Raw genomic sequence first — 17,984 nt, 5'->3', positions numbered from 1 at the left:
TCCAGCATTATCATAGCCTGTCTAGAATTTCTGTGCGTATCCTTGGAATTGTTTCTTGCCAAATGAACAAGAGGAGTCTTTTAAAACAGCACCCACCTTCGTCAGCCCCTGTGCAGACTCCTTCCCAGGTAGTATCAAATTTGATTCTGCAGACTGGCCTCCAAAGCGGCGTTTACTATTACTATGCCCACGTCACGGTTGGGGAAAGAGGCTCCTGGTAAGATTAAGTAACACAGCCTGGGAGGAGCAGTTCTGGGAAGCCACCTCGATGTGTCACTGCTCCCTTCCACAGCAGCACCCCTGGGATGCTGGGGCATCAGCCAGGTGTGTGCATAAACCATCAGAGGCTGTTCCATACAGGTGAGCGTCTCTATCCCCTCATCCACGACGTCCACACCCAGCTGGCTGGCAAGATCACGGGCATGCTGCTGGAGATAGACAACTCGGAGCTGCTGCTCATGCTGGAGTCTCCAGAATCCCTCAATGCCAAGGTGGGCTGGAGCCTGGGTGGCAGGAGGAGGGCTAAGCACAAAAGTGCCTCCTGTGTGGGCTGGCAGGCTGCCACTTGGACCAAGTTTATCTTCTTAATCCCAGCTGGTACCTGGGGAGTCTTGGGGCGGGACAGAGTGATGCTCTGCGGCTCCCTAGGCGAGGTTTTGGCACAAGGAGCTGTGTTCTGATTCAGTACAAGGTTTTCCCAGCTGGCCAGCACTGTCCATCTATCTTGAGAAGGTGACCGTGGGTTTCTGTTAGGGGAGCTTACAAGCAGCAGTCAGATGAGGGCTCTGTGGAGACGCTGTGGAGGGAGATTTTTTTTATCTGTATCTGGTGTGCCGAGGCAGGTCAGGGCTCTCCGGGAACCCTGCTGGGGCAGCTGCCTAAGTCCCTCCCACTGTGTGCCACAGGTAGAAGAGGCTTTGGTGGTGTTGCAGGCTCACCAGGCCACGGAGCAGACAACAGTGAACGTGCCTGAAGCCAGGTGGGTGGATGGGGGTGGGAGGAATGGTGACAGAAGTAGCTGAGCCCAGGAGCTGTAAAGAACTGGGCAGGGACTGGCATCCAATCAGTGAGAACTATGTTGTGTCACTGGCTTTCTCTGAGACCTCAAGGAGTTGGGGGGAAGCTGTGAGGACCAAAGGAGAGACAAGCTGTGTGGCTCGGATGGGTGTAGACTATTGTACAAAGTGAAGGCGGCATTCCCTTGCCCGCTGCCCTGCCGGGCCTCCCTCAGAATAGGGTGGGCTTCCCTTGGGCACTGCCTGCCTCAAGGCCTGGCGTGGTCTAGTCTCCCTTCTTAGTTGAAGGCCAGGTGTCTGCCATACTTCAGAAACATTCCTTTTAACCCTTTCACCCCCAGAAAATGGACTCCTCACTCCCTTGGCTGATGAGAACGGCGTGTCCTGCGCTTGGCTCTAAGGCCCTGTGAACCGTAACTTATTTCCCAGTCGGGCTGTACCTGTACCAGAGCTCTGTCTGTAGAATGAAGGCTGGCCGTCCAGCCAGCCCATTACCTTTTGCTTTGTGCATTAAAAGTGCTGCAAACTCTGGCTTGTCTCTCAGGAGGCCTTCTTGTGTGAGGGAAGTGGGACTGGGTTGGGGCTTCGGCTGCAGGGAACAGAAACCCAAACCAGCGCTGAAGTTTGTCGAGGGTGGGGACAGCTGCACAGAACTGTCGGGAACCCAGCAGGACTGTGATAGCCCCCGAGGAGCAGCCACCACCCCCCAAACAAACTAAAGCCATAGGTGTCTGGCTTGAGCCCCCTGCAGTGTAGGTAAATGCCCCAGAACCAGCAATGTGCTGGGCTGGCTGGCGGGGGTTGTGTGACGTAATGAAAGAACCCTCGTAGAAACACTTTCGGTACCTTCCTGGGTCATGACTCTCTTCCCCTACAGGGAGGGAGAAGCCTCTTCAGGTTGTCTCACTTTCTGTTTTTGTTAGTAAATCAAGACTAGAGGAGAAAAGGGCATGAGTCGTGACTGGATGTCACCACTAAACCCGCCTTAAATCAGGTAAGAGCCATGCCTGCTTAATGGGTCAACTGAAAGGGCACAGCTCCCCGCTTTGAAATGGTCCCGTCCACACGCACTGAGCCTGTCTGTGGCCTCTCACACCGGCTTCTGCTCAGAAGCCTGATTGCTCAGCAGAGACGACTCCTCCAGAGGTCGGAAGCTGTGTGCTAACAGCTGACTGCTGCTCAGCCCTGTATGTGACGAGGAGAAGGGGCGGAGAAAACCCCGACTGCCCCGCTTTATGGAGTCATCACACTTCCACTCCATTAAGGGGAAACTAACTGAACTGGGAGGCGGCCCTGAGTGTGGCTGATCCTGAAGCATTCCGTGTTTTGGGAACTGGAGTGGCACTTTCTGACCCTGTCCTCCCAGCTAAACTCCCACGTTAGGACTCAGTTCAAGCTTCACTTCCTCAGGGACCCCTTTCCCTCCATGGGGTCACATCTTCCCAGGTAGGCAGGGAAAGCATTGTGACTTGAAACACTTAAGCCAGTGGCAGTTTCACACCTGTTCCTGGATTAGCTGATTAACGTCTTGCCATCCCCCTGGACTGGCATCCCTCTGAGCAGGGACCGTGTCTGTTCATTCACTGTTTCCCTCGTGCTACACAAGGGGCCTGGCCCAAGCAGACATGTTGGAAAATTTGTTTGGTCGATAGATGAATGCTCAATAAGCGGTAGCCTTTGTTGCTGCAAAATTCCAAATACAAAGCTGAAAAAGCATCAAGTACAACAGATATTTATACAGAAGAAAGACGTTTAATACAATCACTTAAACACAGCTCAACAAAATTGGAGTCAGTTCGGTTCAAATTAACTTCGTATAACAATGAGCCAAGAAGTCCGGAGGGGAGCAATGTCGAGGCGGAAAGACAAGCCCCTGCCCAGAATGGAAGGAGACTCCAAGGAGACCTTTCGCCTACCCCACCCACCTTCAGGACGAGCGGCCACACCTCTGGGCTCTCGAAACAGCTTAGGCACCTACCCCTACGCGGGAGGCAGCACAGCCACAAAGCCCAAGGGTCAGGGTTCTGCACCCCTGCCCAAGTGGGGCCCGGCCAAAAGGGCTGCAGCTCAGAACACAGGACAATGCCAAGGACGGCGCAGGGATGGCAGCCCTGAGAGCCAGCTCAACAGGCTGCTTTGGGTGGTGGTGGGCCAGGGTTTTCTAGTCCTGTGGCCCCCCTTTCCCTACTCCCAGCTCAGTTTGCAATGAACCAGTGAGGGGTCTGGTGAAGTCTGAGGGGCAGCATGCAGTCTGGAACATGCGTGGGGCAGGGGCAGCCAGCCGAGTGCTCTGCTGACAGGCACTCGTTTGCGATCCGCTAGCTGTCCGAGGCAGGGGCAATGGAGAACAGGGCTTCAGCTCTAGCAGGAAACCTTTCCAGCAAAACAATGTCTGGTTTTTGGCTACACTGAGCTTCATTTGAACAAACACAAGCCTCGTAAGTGGTGGAAGGCCATCATCTCTGAGGGGCAGAGGCGGCGCCTCAGAGCTCAGTCCGGGGCATTCTGGGTGCCAGGAGCAGGCACAGAGGAAGGTCGTTGGACAGAGGTTTCCTGCTGCTTTGGGGGTTTTAGTTTAAGTTCTGGTTAACTTCCTGCTGCAACTTCTGTGCAGGGCCGTTCCTGGGCTCAATTTGCAGGAGGCTGTTGATGTCTGCAAAGCTGGATTTATAGTCCTAAAAAAAGAGAAAAGGGTGTGGGGCGGTGCTGTGAGGTTAGATCAAAGGGGAGGTGGGGACGGTTGCTGAGACGGCAGAGGGTTTTCTAACCCCAGCATGTAGGCCTGCCCCGAGCTACCCTGGGCCCTCGGATGACACCAGAGTGTGGCAGACACCACCTCACCCTGACTATGCTCTAGAAGTGTCACCACAGGCACAAATGTCTGTAGCTTAGTTGACTTTTGGTCGGGATCTTTTTACCTTGAGTGCTTTGTAGGCTTGAGCCCGTCTGTAAAATGCCTTCACGTTTTTTCCATCCAGCTTGAGGGCTTCTGTGCAATCCTTCACCGCTTCCTTATACTGCTTCAGGACCAAATAGCAGAGCGCCCTGACGGGGAAAGACCATTGCAGAGGTTTGTCACGTCTTAGGGGCCACCCAGGGCCATGAGGTAGTTTGAGGAGTGATCCTAATTCGCCAAATACCTCCTCTGTGCACGTGACACCTTCAATGCTCACAACCCTAGCCCACTTAGGTGATCACGCTGGCTCAGAGGAGTGACGCGACGTGCTCAAGGGGCAGACTGGGGACTCCACCTGGGTGCTTACAAAGATGGTTCTTAGAAAGATGGAGAAAGCCACAATGGATGGGAAATTCAGTTTTGTGAAAAGTAGTCAGTCTCCTAAATTTGTAAATTCAATGTCCCCACAATCAAAAGCCCAACAAGATACTTTTTGGAATTTGTCAAAATGATCCTAAGGTTTAGCTAGAAGAGCCAACCTGGGAAGACAGCCAGGGATGCTCTGATTAAGGACGAGGAAAAGACCAGCCCTGTAAGATATTATAAAGCAACAGTAATTAAAACGGTGCGGCACAGACACATTTGCATGAAAAATAGTATTGAAACAAAACATTGCCCCCACATGTGGTAAACACCCAGGACAACGGGTTAATAGAGGTCTCCAGCAGCATGAGGTTAGCAAGGCCAGGCGGCCCAGAGGAGTTAGAAGGTGATGCTGCACAGACACGGCACAGGCTACAGTGCTCTTTTCCAACTGTTAGCCTGGCAGACGGAGGCACCCTGCTCCAATCAGCCAGGAAAGCCCAGGTCCAAAATGGAAGCCTGACAACTGCGAGCTCTTTTCTACTCATGAGGCAGCAAGCCCTCATGAATTGACATGAGACTAGTCTGTTTTTACACCAGCCCACGTGAACGTGGGGTTTCCTTAAGTTTCACTGTAGAAATGCTACCAGTTAACGTCAGTAAGCTGCCCCAGACCCTAACTGTTATCTGATTCAGTAGATGGACCATATTACCTTACTAAAGTCTGAAACATATTTTATCCTAAGAGTTTTAGATAAGGAACAGTGAGCCTGTTATAGATCCAAGATTTCTGATCTAAAAGGTAACATGTGCTAGGGAAGGAGAAACAGATTGATAACATTTTATAAGAAATGTTTGGATCAGATAGGGTCCCTTGCTGAACATTTCAAGCTTCTGACAGTGAAACAAAGATCTCACTGGAGCCAGGTTCCAGTTCTGTCTCTACCACTTAGTGGCTGGATGAGCTGAGGCAAAGGCCCTCCCTCACTGTCAGGGGACCGCTGACAGCTGCTCCTGGCGCAGAGCGTCCTGTAGCACCATACCTCTGAGCCCTCAGGCCAGGCTGTACTCGTCTCGCTCCCACGCCAGGCAATTACTCCATACCCTGGGTTCTGCCCTGTGCTCTCAGACACAGTGCCAGTTCCTAACAAGAGGATTTTGGACAAGCTGCGGGGTGGGAGTGGAAGATGGAGAGGCTACGAGCCTTGTGTTGAGGTTGTGTCTGTGTAGCAAGCACAGTGCTTTTACTGACATCGTCTGCTGATTTGGGTGGTTAATGAAAATCCTGGGGAGGAGAGAGGGCTAACAAAGCCCAGGCTCCCCTTTGGCATCCCTCAGTTTCTGTCTCCTTAAGAGAGCGAATGCCACTGGCAAGACCTGCCTTGCAGTGACCAAAATGAGTGTGAGTGTGTGTTCTGAGCTCTAACACTGACTACATGCTAGGGGTGAAGAGCCCATCACAGTCCAAGAGAAGGCTACGGAACGCAATACCATCGTCCTGAAATCCCCAGGCCAGCAGCTGAGGGGAAGGTACCTGTTGCTGTACGTGGCGGATTCCAGGTTACTAAACGAGAGGCTTTCACTGTACTTCTCAATAGCTTTCTTATGGTTTCCCTTCTTTACAAGCTCATTGCCTTCTTCCTTCAGAACTCTGGCTCTCTCCACATCCTCAGCAGAAGGCACTAGATGCAAATTCAGAAGAGGGAAAAACCATGGAGCAGGTGCCGACGGAGATCAATGAGGTCTCTTCGGAGTTGTAATAATACACACATCATAAAAAGCAGCCTGGGTTCCAACCTTACCACTTAGTAGCTGGAAGGTCTGTGGGACCTACCTAGTCCGTTGGACCTCGATTTCCTCACCAATATGACGGGGGCAACACCTGCTCTCCACAAAGCTACTGTGAATGAAATCTGAGCGTGCACGAGAAACTACAGAACCCCTTCTGAATTTAAAGCAGGGGCATAAGTATTTAAATAAACAAGCATCTGTTAAAGACAGGGTGTAGCTCTTGGGCTTTCAGAAAAGGGCAGAAGAGTCTACTATTCCTCCTGGCTGTTTTGGTCTGAGCCTGTGGGTACCACCCTCACAGGACACGTGCGGCCATGCCCCAGCTTTCCAGGATGGGAGATGAAACCCAAGCCGACCAACCTGGCCTTCTGCCCCAATTAGCTGTTCCAGCCCCAGCTCCCGTATCACCTGCTTTTTTAATTTTTAAAAACATCTTTATAAAATACTAAATATTTATGACAAGGGTAAGGTTTTAGGAGTAAAACTAACACCCTTGACTTCATCCCTCACCTCAAGAAACAGAACATTTACTAGGGCCCTTGAAGCTCTGTGGGTCCCTCCGCAAATCCACCCACCCCTGGAGGAAACCATTATCCCCACTTCTGTGCGCCCTTCCTTTTGTCTTTGACTGTTTATACCATAGTGTCTATAAACCATTTGTTTACTTTGTTTCTGAACTTCATGTAGAGGAATAAATAGTTCTATGTATTCTTCCATGACCTGTTTTTCTTTTCTCCCCTCAAACTGAGATTCCTGAGATTGACCTGTGTCGATGCATATACCTGTAATTCATTCAACCTCCTGCTGCCATGCAACTGATTTTTCCATTCTCCTACTTGTGGAGACTTACTTCGTTTTGTTTTTTGCCATTATAAACATTCTGCTGTGAGCATTCTTGTACATGTGCCCTTGTGCACAATTGCGTGAGTTTCTCTGCAAGAGCCGGTGGGCTGCAGTGCACACACAGCTTCAGCTTTACCCCAGCTCTCTGACACCGTACTCTGCAGCCGTGCTCACTTCCGCTGTTCTGCGGCAACACTCCACGCGTTCATTCAACAACACTCTTCACTCTGCCAACAATTCCCAACCCTGTCCTTTCCCATCTGAAGAACTCACCCTTTAAGGCCCAGCTCAACCTGTCACCTCCACTGCCACCTCCTCCGTGAGCCTTTCCCCAACTCCCCCAAGCACACTTACATCAATTCTTATTCTGAACTCCCGAAAACTATAAAGACTCTAAAGCACTTGTTCTTCCTCCTGTATTTTGAAATGCTGTTTATGTGACTCAGTTTCTCGTTAAAACAGAGAGCGTCCTGAGGGCCAAGACTGCCCGTCCTGTCTGCGTCACACTGCTTAGCACAGGGCCTGGAACACGTGGCTCAGTGACTCTGAAGGAATGATGTGAACACTGGGTGCCCTGAAGCCACCTCGTTCATTAGCACCCCACATTTTCACTCCGGGAAAGAGTGGGGTACACTGACCAGGCTCCCACAAACCTATGGTCATATAGGTTTCCTCCTGGGAATGGAAGTAACTCCTACCCTCGCCTAGCGCCATGCAAGGCTGCAGGCCTGACCCTCCCGCACGGCCTGTCCCCTACACCTGGCTTGCTGGGCTGGGACAATTCCCCTGGAGCATTGTAAGAGCCAGCGAGGCCCTGCCTCTGTTTTACCGTCAGGTGGACAGTTTCCTGTGTAGGGCCACTTGGCTTTGATCTCTCTTCTCTTATTTCTCTCCTTATGTGTGCGTGTTCCTGGGGAAGCATCACCCTCTGGCTGTGGGGGTGGGGCAGATGTCTTAGGGCTGAGCTAATCACAAAATCTCAGCCCCTGGTCACAGTGACTAGTTCAGAGAATGGCCTGTGACCAAAGAGACCAGAATAAACTGAGAAAATATGTGAGCTAGGGATTTGGGGGAAAGAAACCCTCTCAGACAAAAGAAGTTTTTCTCTTCCTCTAGGTCATGAGGTGTGGTACATGCATGAGACCTGGAACTGCTACAGCCATTTTACTGCTAGGAGGAAAAGCTGCCCAAAGACAAAGCTGACACACACCAGAGAAGAGAGCTGAGAGAAGTACAGAGAAGTGGAGTCAGAGCCTGCGAATGTAGTTAGCTGCTGGATCAAACCTGGCCTGAAACTGAACTCTGGACTTTTCAGTTGTTTGAGCCAATAAAACTCTTTATTATTTTTCCCACAGTGAATTTTCTATTCTTGCAAGCAAAACGTCCAAAATGATACATTCCAAATGCTGCCAGAAAAGAGAAGGGAGCAAACAGCCTGTACCTATGTGCCAGGCTGGGGGTTCACCTGTGTTCCTCAGTCCTTACAGTTGTGGGGTAGATTTTCTCACCACCCTCATTGTGGAGTTGAGGAGACAATCTCTAAGAGGCTAAGTAAGACCTTTTAAAGATATTTTTATAACTCAGCGTAAACGAGGACAAGTTTTACAGGATTACTCTAGAGAGAGTGGCTACAGAGAAACTGCCCAACACTGAGTAGGAAGTCACAGCTTACCTTTGCTCTTTGTATTTCTGGTTTCTTTGGATTTGCTTTTAGCTGTCTCCTTGTGGTTTTCCGGGGGCAAGGAATTCCACCTCTTCTGAGCTGAAACAGGTACCAAGGGGATGGAGGGCAGCTTCAGGCGCCACTCGGGCCCAAGTGAGTCCATGAGTGCTCTGGTCATCCTGGAAAGGAAGGCAGGATAGCAGGGACGTTTCCGGCTGGGACAAGATGGTCCTCCTCTTATAAACCGAAAGGAGGTGTATGAGAGCCAGTTATCTTCCTCGGTTTGGACCATCTCTTTATATCCTCCAGACACACAGCAGGAAAGAAACAGGAGTCGGCCACCCATAAAAGTCTTCTCACATCAGCCACCATCATAGTTCCCCCTGCCTGGCCCTCGCTGGTCACACTATGTTAACTTCAAAGTAATGCTGTGTTGCTTGTGAAGGGTATTTACCCCCGAAGGACCACACAGGCCCCAAGAAAGGACGATGCTTTATATTAACAGAGCTATCATATGAGGCCATGCAAGCATCTCACATTTGATTAATGCAGAGAGTTTTTAAAAATGTAAATCTTACGTCCCTCTCAAATTTGAAACTCCTTCAGTGGCTCCATGTCCCTAGGCTAGCAGGCCTGGGATCCGGGCCCCTCCCACCGCTCCATCTTGATCAGGGGCCGCCTTCCCTCCTGATCTGATGTTTAAAGCCTCTGCACATCCTTTGTCCTCTACCCAGAACAGTCTGGTCCACTTCCCAGCCCCCTTTCCCTCCTTCCAGACCCAGCTAACTTGCTTAAAATGCCGCTCAGTGACCGTGTCTGTTCTGTGAACTGGTCCCCAGCACCTGCACATCATTACCTGGCACCCACAATAAGTGTGTGTTGAATGAGTGAATAAAGCCCACTGTATACTTTTTCTGCCTTTACAACCATGCTCCTATGATACCAGAATGAAAACACAATGGTACCACTACAAATTCAGTCTCTGAGCCCCCAAAGATGTATTTCTAATCTGCCCAGCGATTTCAAAACTCGACCCTCCTCAACTCTGCTCCTAACCCTCCCCCCTTTTCAGAGCAAACTTCCTCAAACTCCAAATACAAACCCACCTGCATGGGCACCCAACTGTCATGCAGGGTCTCAGCTCCCGCTCCCTGCACAAGAACGCAGGATATGGTGAGGCCAAAAAGGAACAACAACGGAGCCATAGATAGGGGCGTCATACCACTATATTCTCGATGGCGGCTGGTGGAGACACAAAAGCAAACATCTGCCCGTACCCCAACAGGGGGTCTTCCTGCACCACAGTCTCGCTGGCGGCTGGGGAGACATAGTAAGTAGGATCCACACGATACACAATCCGCTATCCACGCTTGCTAACCCCACTTGCTAGCCGCAATCTGCCTGCCAACCAACCAACCAACCAAACCCCTCGCCAGCGCAGCCACGGCAGGTATATTAGTGGCTAATGGACGAGTCCAGCTAACCGGTTACAACTCATGGCCAACTAGTCACAGCTGATGGCCATCTACTACCCAAGCCAGTACCTTTCCATGTGAGGCCAAGAGCCTGGAAACTGCTCTCTGGGACTCTGTCCTCACACCAACCCTTCCTATTTCTCTCGTCACAACAGAAGACCAATCAGAAGACCAACAAGGTCAATCCCTCCACCTAAGGTTGGACCCAATCTCTTCCTGCCTCTCAGGGACCACACTCAGCCAGCATCTTCCTCTCTAATATCTTCATCGTTTCTCTCTGCTCTGTCCAACTATCAGCATTTAACTCTTTCTTCACTTAATAAGACCCACCTGGACATCCCTCTGCCATCACAGCTACACTGCTCTGCATCCTCACGGCCAGACTTCCTGAACCCAACGCCATCTGGCTTCTGACCCCACTGAACTGCTTCCATCAGAATCATCAGGGACTTCATTCCTGAATGCTTAAGTCTACCGGCACACCCGACCCGAATGACGTCTTCATCCTTCTGGAAACACTCCTTCCCTGGTGACACTAACTGCTTCAAGTTTCCTCCTGTCACTCCAGCCGCTGTTCCTCTGAAGGTCCTTCCACTGCCGGAATTTCTCAAAGCTCCATCCTCTTCCCCCCATACACGGCTGTAGGGTTCTTCTTTTCTCCTACAACCTTAATTCACCTCTATGCTGATGACCTTCAAATTTGTACGTCTGACCTGTATTTTCCCCTTTGCTCCAAACTTACCTGAATACCTGCTGCCTTCCTTACATCTTTAGTCTCATGTCCCACAATCACCTCCAACTCAACATGTCAACCAGCTGGATGTCTTCTATTCTTCCCTCTCACCACCACAACCACCAAAACCTGCTGAAATACTACCTAAACGTCCCCTGAAGGGGTCCCACTCTTTCCACTATCCGCACCATCTCTGCTGCGTTACTGCATGCCCCCTTCCTATTCTGTTCTCTCTCAAGGCATTCTTCAACATGGCAGCCAGTGAATGAGCTTCTCTCTCAAATCTGCTCATGTTGCTCCCCTGCTTAAGACCCTTTTACGATGCCTCACTGTCTTCAGATAAGTCCAAGCCCCTGAAAACCAGGCCCTGCATGACCTGGCCTCACCTCCTGTCCTGAGCTGAGCTGAGCTCCTCTCCTACAGCATCATATGAAAGGGACCCCTCACAATTTCTGTAACACATCACACTCGCTCACTCTTGCCCAGGCTGCCCCTTGTCCTTGCTGGTCTTTGGCCCCGATCTCTAGTCATCTCTCTCCGCTCACCTCCCCCTGGAAGCCCTCTCTGGCCTCCCCCCAGCTGGTTAGGGGCCTCCTGTCTGTCCTCACAGCACCCCCCCAGCTGGTTAGGGGCCTCCTGTCTGCCCTCATAGCCCCCCCAGCTGGTTAGGGGCCTCCTGTCTGCCCTCATAGCCCCCCGAGCTGCCTCCTAGCACAGCACTCATCCTTTGCAGTGTGCTTGCCTATGACTGACTGGTGTTCTCCATGAGACCAGGAGCTCTGTCAGGGCAGGAAGACATATGTCTCAGGCATTAGACCAGGCCCTAGGGCAAAGTCTGGCATGTAAGGGGCAGATAGAAACTAAAAGGAGGCAGAGAGAGAACACGTGAAGCCAGAAAGGGTGCACTAAAGACATACCAGGAAGTCCTGCTAAGGGTTTGCTGTTAGTGTGGTGTTTGGCTTTCTAGCAGCCCATGCAAGGAGGGGAAACATGGGGGGAACCATGAGATAAAGACAAACAACTGCTCAGAAGACCAGAGAGAAATGTTATCCGAGGGGCCTTGTGAAGGGGTCGCAGTACAATACACTGAAACACATCCAGAAACAATATCCCTACAGCCTCGTGTCCCAGCTGCTTGTGCCTGGGTCTTCCTTTCCCCGATCTAGTTAGCTCCTGGAAGCAAGGAGAATTAGTATCTCTTTTATTTCTATAGTTGCCCTAAATCTGGCACAATACCTGACACAGAGCTCAATAAATTACTATGTGTGAATGCATTTACGCACCCAGGCAACAAACAAACAAACAAACAAAAAGCAGCCAACTCAGTAATCCTGAGCCCTTGAACACCTGCTAAATATGACAGCAAATTCTCCTTCCACACTTTCGCCACATGCTCATGAGGAGTTCCTAAGCCTAGGCCAAAGGGATCCCACCAGAAGATGACCAAAGCAATGGTTCCACGTCAATGAATGGAAGGAGGGCAGAGTTCCAGAAGGACTGCCCGTAGTGACTCAGGCTCACCTGTTGAGGCCTTCCACGGCTGACGTCACACTGCCATCAACCTGCAGCGCGGTCTTGTAGTCGACATAGGCCTGGGGATACTTCTCCAGAGCCTCGTAGGCCGATGCTCGCCGCAGCAAGGGCTTTATGCCGAAAGGAACTAAGGCCAGAGCTCTAGAACAGGAGGCAGAAATGTCACCTGGCTTTTAAGTCACCAGGGTTCCCCCCCCCGGCTCCTTCCAGGTCGGGTCAGCTACAGCATTCAGGATATAGGAGGTCATTTTTAGCAGAGACACTGCTAAAAATGTCAAGCCTTAGAAGCGCGACTTTTCGACTTAGATTGAAGTGGAGAAGAGGGCAGAAAACCATGGATAATGTAAAATCTGAGTGTACGTGCACCAATTTTTAGTTGCAATCCTCTCAAAATCAAGACAAAGTGCCTTGTAGCTTTCATGCTTCTCTGTGTTTCCAGTTGTGGCCCGGTGGGAATAACAAACAGGCTCTGGAATCAGATGGAGTGGTGTTTGAATCCCACCCCTGCCACTAACCATGTGACCCCACGCAAGTCACTCTACCACTTCAACCTTCTGCGACCCAGTTCTAGCCTGGGAAGGATGGTAAACTTTCCCCATAGAATGGCTATGAGCCCTGCAGGAAGGAATCCTAGCACAGGGCCTGGTACAAATCAACTTAGCACTGGCTCCGTGAGCAAGCGCACCTCTCTGCTCTCCCATCTATGCCCAGGGCTTGCATGACTCTAAGGCAATGTCACAGGATATCAGATCTGAGGATATATTAAGGTGTGTGAGCTAGTTTAGCAATGATGAAAGAAGGCTGTATCAGACTGGCTTGAAGAAGAAAGAAATATGACAAACTGTTTAACATCCCCTACACCTGGTCATTGATGGATACCATTTTCTCCTTTCTCCTTGTTTCTTTCCTGGCTATCTATTAACCCCTATCCCTCTTTCTTTCCCTCTCTCCTTTCCTTTCCCACACATCCACCCCAGAAGAAACCTGGGCAAGCCAGTCACTCGTCTGCAACTCTCCCTCATCCCCAGGTCCCAAATCTCACAAGGACTTCAAGGCCTGTCTCTAACTGCCCATCCTACTTTGTTTACAGCAGCAGAGCCACGACTCCAAAAACACAAGGCAGGGGCCACAAAGACCAAGTAGAGCCTCCTGTTTCAGTGACTCGGTGACAGTGACACTGCCTAGTATCTGTCACATATGTAACTGGTGGGATCAGTCCAAAGAAAAACCAGGCCAGATAAACTCCTCTTCCGAGCCTCGCGAGCACCCCAAAGTTACCCTCGACCACTTACGACGTGCAATCTTTGATGCAGTCTCCGCAGTTTCCATCTTTCAAGTGGCACGCTGCTCGGTTGGAGTAGAGAACACTTTCTTCTTCAGGGTCCGAAGAACCTGCCCAGGTAGAAGCAGAAAGCATGAGACTGACAGGTTGGGAAACGGATGCCTCAGGTCACCAGGGTACACTCACCCTCTGAGCTCTCTGGGCTTTGGTAAAAGGTAGCCGAGATGACTGTAACTTGATCGGAATTGCTGGTCTGATGGGCTGGTAAGTTTGTCATTAGTACATGGGAGTGAGAACACCAAGCATCTTCTCATTCATTCATTGCACCAGGAAACTTGGTACCAGGCAAAGATAAACATGAAATAGCTGACTTCTGCCTCAAAGAAATCCATGCTGTAATTACTTGTGTGTATGTGTGTTAATTTTATTACAAAAAGCATGTAAACCCAATAAAGAAAAATAAAAAGGTAAGAAAAATATGACAAAGGGACTGAACAAGTGCTGTAGGACCATAAAAGACAAGAGACTAAATTCTACCTGGTCAAATCCGAGGACTGTACCACGGAAAGTCCTCTGGATCTGACAGGACTACAGAGAACTTAATCAGGGGAAGGACTCATGCTCCCCAAGGGGGAGGAGAATTAGCAGACATTTTTCTAAAGGCAGGGTAACTCAGGAATCTCAAAGCTCAAGTCCTTTATTCTGGCTACCATGATTTTCATTTCAAAAAATAATTTTCAACCACTGCATACCCACTGGCAAGAGCCATAAGGAAAAAAAAAGGAAACTATCAAGTGTTGACCCAGTTATTCCACTCCTACCGTGTTTCCCCAAAAATAAGACCTAGCCAGACCATCAGCTCTAATGCGTCTTTTGGAGCAAAAATTAATATAAAACCCAGTATTATATTATATTTTATTATATAAGACAGGGTCTTACATTAAAACAAGACCAGATCTTATATTAATTTTTGCTCCAAAAGACACATTAGAGCTGATGGCATGGCTATGTCTTATTTTCGGGGAAACACGGTCGGTGTGAAACATACAGAAAACAGATATCCAATATCCATCACTAGACTGAGCATACGTTATACTTGTTTCCCACCTTTTTCATTTTTGATATAACTGAAGCTCCACTCATCCCCATCCTTTTCCCTTTGCTCCGTCCCCAGGCCCCCAGATGTCACTGCAATCCTAAAGTTGGTACGTAACATGCTCATGCATGTTTGTCTACCTTTTGTTATGTATGCATTCACACCTAAGATATCATTTAGTATCTTTAAAAGCTTGTCCTAAATGACACCTTATTGCCTATTTTTTTGCAACTTGCTTTTTTCACTAAATATCATGTTACCATATTGATGCATATCTTTCATTCAATACCAACAATAACAAACAATTAAATAACTTTTTTTTTCTTATTTTGCCAGGCCCTGAATGAGACAGCAAAGTACAGAGATAAATAACAATATATCCTTGCCCTTAAGGAACAAGTACAAGTACTTAAAACTTGGACTCCACCTCAAGTCCCCAGGGTGTGCATGCTCAGAAGCACCAGTGACGTGGCGGAAAGGGCATCAGACAGAACCTACAATCCAGCCTGCGATCCCACAAGTTACCCAATCCCTCTGGTCTCCTGTGCTCACCTATCACATGACGATATCACTTCACAGACTTACTGGAAGGGTTCATTGTGTTAGGTTGCTCCCTGCTCTCCTTTCAAGATCAGGAAAACTGATCAGAGAAATCAAGGGACTTGCCCATATGTTATCTAGAAAAGAATGAGAACCAAACGCTGGCCCCCTACTAAATCTAGACACTAGGCCAGCTCTTCCAGTGACCCAGAATAAATCCATACGAAAGCACAAGCTTTTCCAGGCCAGCTGGGGTAGAATGAAAGAAAAAGGCAGAAATATCAGTATCTCAGCGATGTCAAGTGAGGCTGAGATGAGCAGGGAGAGTGTTCTAGAAAAAAACGAGGCAAGAGTAGCTTAAAACTGCAAAAGTTCAAACAAAAAAAGACGGTAATTTCAAGAAAATTTGGGGAAAAGTCTAGCAAAAAGATTAAAAACTTGGACTAGGGAAACAGACTCATATTCAAATCTTGCCTATTACATGTGTTCATTGTGTAACCCCAGGGTCGGTAATTTAACTCTTCTGGACTCATCCATAGAGTGTCTTAGTTACAGGTTAGTATGAAGATAAAAGGGGTAATGTCTAGCACACGGTAAAGCACTCAACAAATGCTAGCCGAGAAAATGAGAAAGAGAAGGAAGGCAAAGGGAAATAGGTACTACAGAGAAGGGATTCCAATGAGGGCTAAGACAATTTGCAGAAGAGGTGGGGAAAGGGCTGTGGTTGGTTGAAATGAGCTGGAGGCTGGAAGAACTGGTACTCCTGTTTAAAGCTCTCCAGGAGCTTCCCATCAGGGAATAAAACCCAAACTCCTTACGACACAGCCTCTTGTATAAAATGTCTACACAGTAAGGTTCTGCCTGTCTAACTGAGCTCAAGCCTTACTACTCCCTCCACTGGCTCACTATTCTTGGCTCCTGGAACACATGCTTATTCCTCCTAGGTGCCTTTGTATAGGCATACCCAGGAGACACCGAGGGTTCAGTTCCAGACAAGTATTAATAGCAATCTTTTTGCTGGAGGGTCTTGTCTTCCATTTGTAAAAAAACACAACACCTGTGAAGCACAATAAAGAAAAGTCCAATAAAACGAGGTACGCCTGTAATTACAGTTCCCACCACCTGGAATGCTCAGCACCTAAACTTTGTGCAGTTGGCTTCTCATTATTCAGACATCACCTCAAATATCACCTCTTCAAAGAAGTTGTCCTTGACCTCCCATTCTAAAGGAGCGCCCTAGTCAACTCTGTCCCATCACCATATTTGTCTTCTATATAGCCCTAATCATTATCGGACAGGTCTTGTTTACTAGCTTAAGATCCATGCCTGCCCACCCCCACTCCCCCCAAAAAACAAGAATGTACGATCCTTGAGAGAAAGGACCTTCTCTGTCTTGTTATAGAATCAGTACAATCAGGTGCTCAACAAATACTAATTTAATTGAAGACCAACAGTTGCGAAGGAGGGTTGAGCTATATCCTCAGGGATTAGAATGAAGCCTGAATAACAGAACATTTAAAAGCAGGCAGCTCACACCTATCAGGACAGCCATTATCAAAAAAAAAACAGAAGATAAGTGCTGGTGAGAATGCTGAGAAGTTGGAACCTTTGTGCTTTGCCAGTGGGAATGTAAAATGGTGCAGCAACTATGGAAAACAGTATGGAGGGTCCCCCCAAAATTAAAACTAGAACTACCATCTGATCCAGCAATCCCACTTCTGGGTATATAGCCAAAAGAATTCAATCCAGGATCATCACAGCATTATTCACAATAGCTAAGAGGTGGAAGCATACAAACGTCCATCAATGATAAACGGATTAAAAAAGTGGCATATCCATACAATGGAACATTATGCAGCCTTAAAAAGGAAATCCTGTCACAGGATACAACGTGAATTACAACGTCCTCAAGGGTTCCGCTAAGTGAAACAAGCCAATCACGAGACACAACTACTGTATTATCTCACTCATTTTGACTATCTAAAGTAGTCAAAATTACAGATACAAAAAGTAGGAAGTTGGATACCAAGGGCTGGAAGGGGAGGGGATTAGTGTTTAGTGGGTATTGAGTTTCAGTGTTTCAAGATGAAAACGTTCTAGAGATCTGTTACACAACAAGGCCAAAATACTTGACAGTACTCAACTCAACACTTAAAAATGGTTAAGAGGGTAAATTCAATGTTGTGTTTTTCACCATAACAAAAAAAATGATAAAACACCTATTAACATGGAACTATGTTTCTGGTAGGTCATTAAGTGAAAAAGAACGAATAATAAAACCACATTACGATTTTTTTAAAAGGCAGAAAGAAAGGGCCAAGGAAGTTACTCGTAAGATGCCACATGGGCGGGAAGGCTGGTGGAAGCCTGGTGGGACAGTGGGCCATGGGGAAAGGAAGCCCCCTGAACCCAGGGACAGAGCGAGGTCTGAGTAGTCCGGCTCGGGGGGAGAGGAGAGAGAAGCAGCCCCGGCGGAGAAAAGGAGGGCCAGGGTCGTACCTTGCGCCTGCACCACTCGCAGCGCGCGGCTGTAGAAGGCGGCAGCCTCGGCGAACTGGCCGTTGCGGAAGCTCTGGTTGCCGGCGGCGCGGAGCCCCTCCACAGAGTTGGAAAGTTTGGGGGCCATCCCGGGACCGACCGGCAAATGGGGGGCGCGTCCGTTCCCGCCGCCGAGTCTTGCGGAAAGACGTCCGGGCGGAAGCACAAGCTGCGAGTACTGGGTCCGATGGCCAAGCTGACCCGGAGGAGGGACG

At 49.1% G+C, this 17,984-nt stretch overlaps 2 protein-coding genes across 5 annotated transcripts in view; one reads left to right on the top strand and one right to left on the bottom strand.

Moving 5' to 3' along the window:
- Nucleotides 1-8,228, top strand: part of PABPC1L (poly(A) binding protein cytoplasmic 1 like) — a 26,336-nt gene extending 18,108 nt beyond the window's left edge. The window contains exons 13-15 of one of the 4 annotated variants that reach the window (XM_074317429.2): nt 361-491; nt 906-979; nt 1,358-1,547. In XM_074317429.2, the coding sequence (XP_074173530.1) occupies nt 361-491; nt 906-979; nt 1,358-1,385 (233 nt within the window). In that variant the 3' untranslated portion in view covers nt 1,386-1,547. Of the gene's footprint in view, nt 1-360; nt 1,548-8,025 lie in introns of those variants that run through there. The other 3 variants (XR_012491114.2, XM_088789103.1, XM_074317428.2) reach the window with 3 other exon arrangements.
- Nucleotides 2,747-17,984, bottom strand: TOMM34 (translocase of outer mitochondrial membrane 34). Its single transcript, XM_019749667.3, has 7 exons — nt 17,731-17,984; nt 13,606-13,705; nt 12,302-12,454; nt 8,582-8,751; nt 5,810-5,957; nt 3,935-4,061; nt 2,747-3,691 (listed from the first exon to the last, which is right to left on the bottom strand). The coding sequence occupies exons 1-7, from the start codon at nt 17,855-17,857 to the stop codon at nt 3,587-3,589; spliced, it is 930 nt and encodes a 309-aa protein (XP_019605226.1). The 5' UTR covers nt 17,858-17,984; the 3' UTR covers nt 2,747-3,586.

The sequence above is a fragment of the Rhinolophus sinicus genome, chromosome 13 (assembly GCF_057876585.1).
Source record: "Rhinolophus sinicus isolate RSI-liver-muscle chromosome 13, RSI-T2T, whole genome shotgun sequence".
NCBI classification, from domain to species: domain Eukaryota; kingdom Metazoa; phylum Chordata; class Mammalia; order Chiroptera; family Rhinolophidae; genus Rhinolophus; species Rhinolophus sinicus.
Note: the sequence above shows the minus strand (reverse complement) of the source record. Positions and strands in the feature narration are given on the sequence as shown.

Excerpts from the sequence above, each read along its gene's own strand:
- TOMM34 (XM_019749667.3), bottom strand. The coding sequence starts at position 17,857 with ATGGCCCCCAAACTTTCCAACTCTGTGGAGGGGCTCCGCGCCGCCGGC. Across the intron at positions 8,752-12,301 it reads GCCGTGGAAGGCCTCAACAG|GATGACCAGAGCACTCATGG; the intron begins GTGAGCCTGAGT and ends CTTCCTTTCCAG. Across the intron at positions 5,958-8,581 it reads CAGAAATACAAAGAGCAAAG|TGCCTTCTGCTGAGGATGTG; the intron begins GTAAGCTGTGAC and ends ATTTGCATCTAG.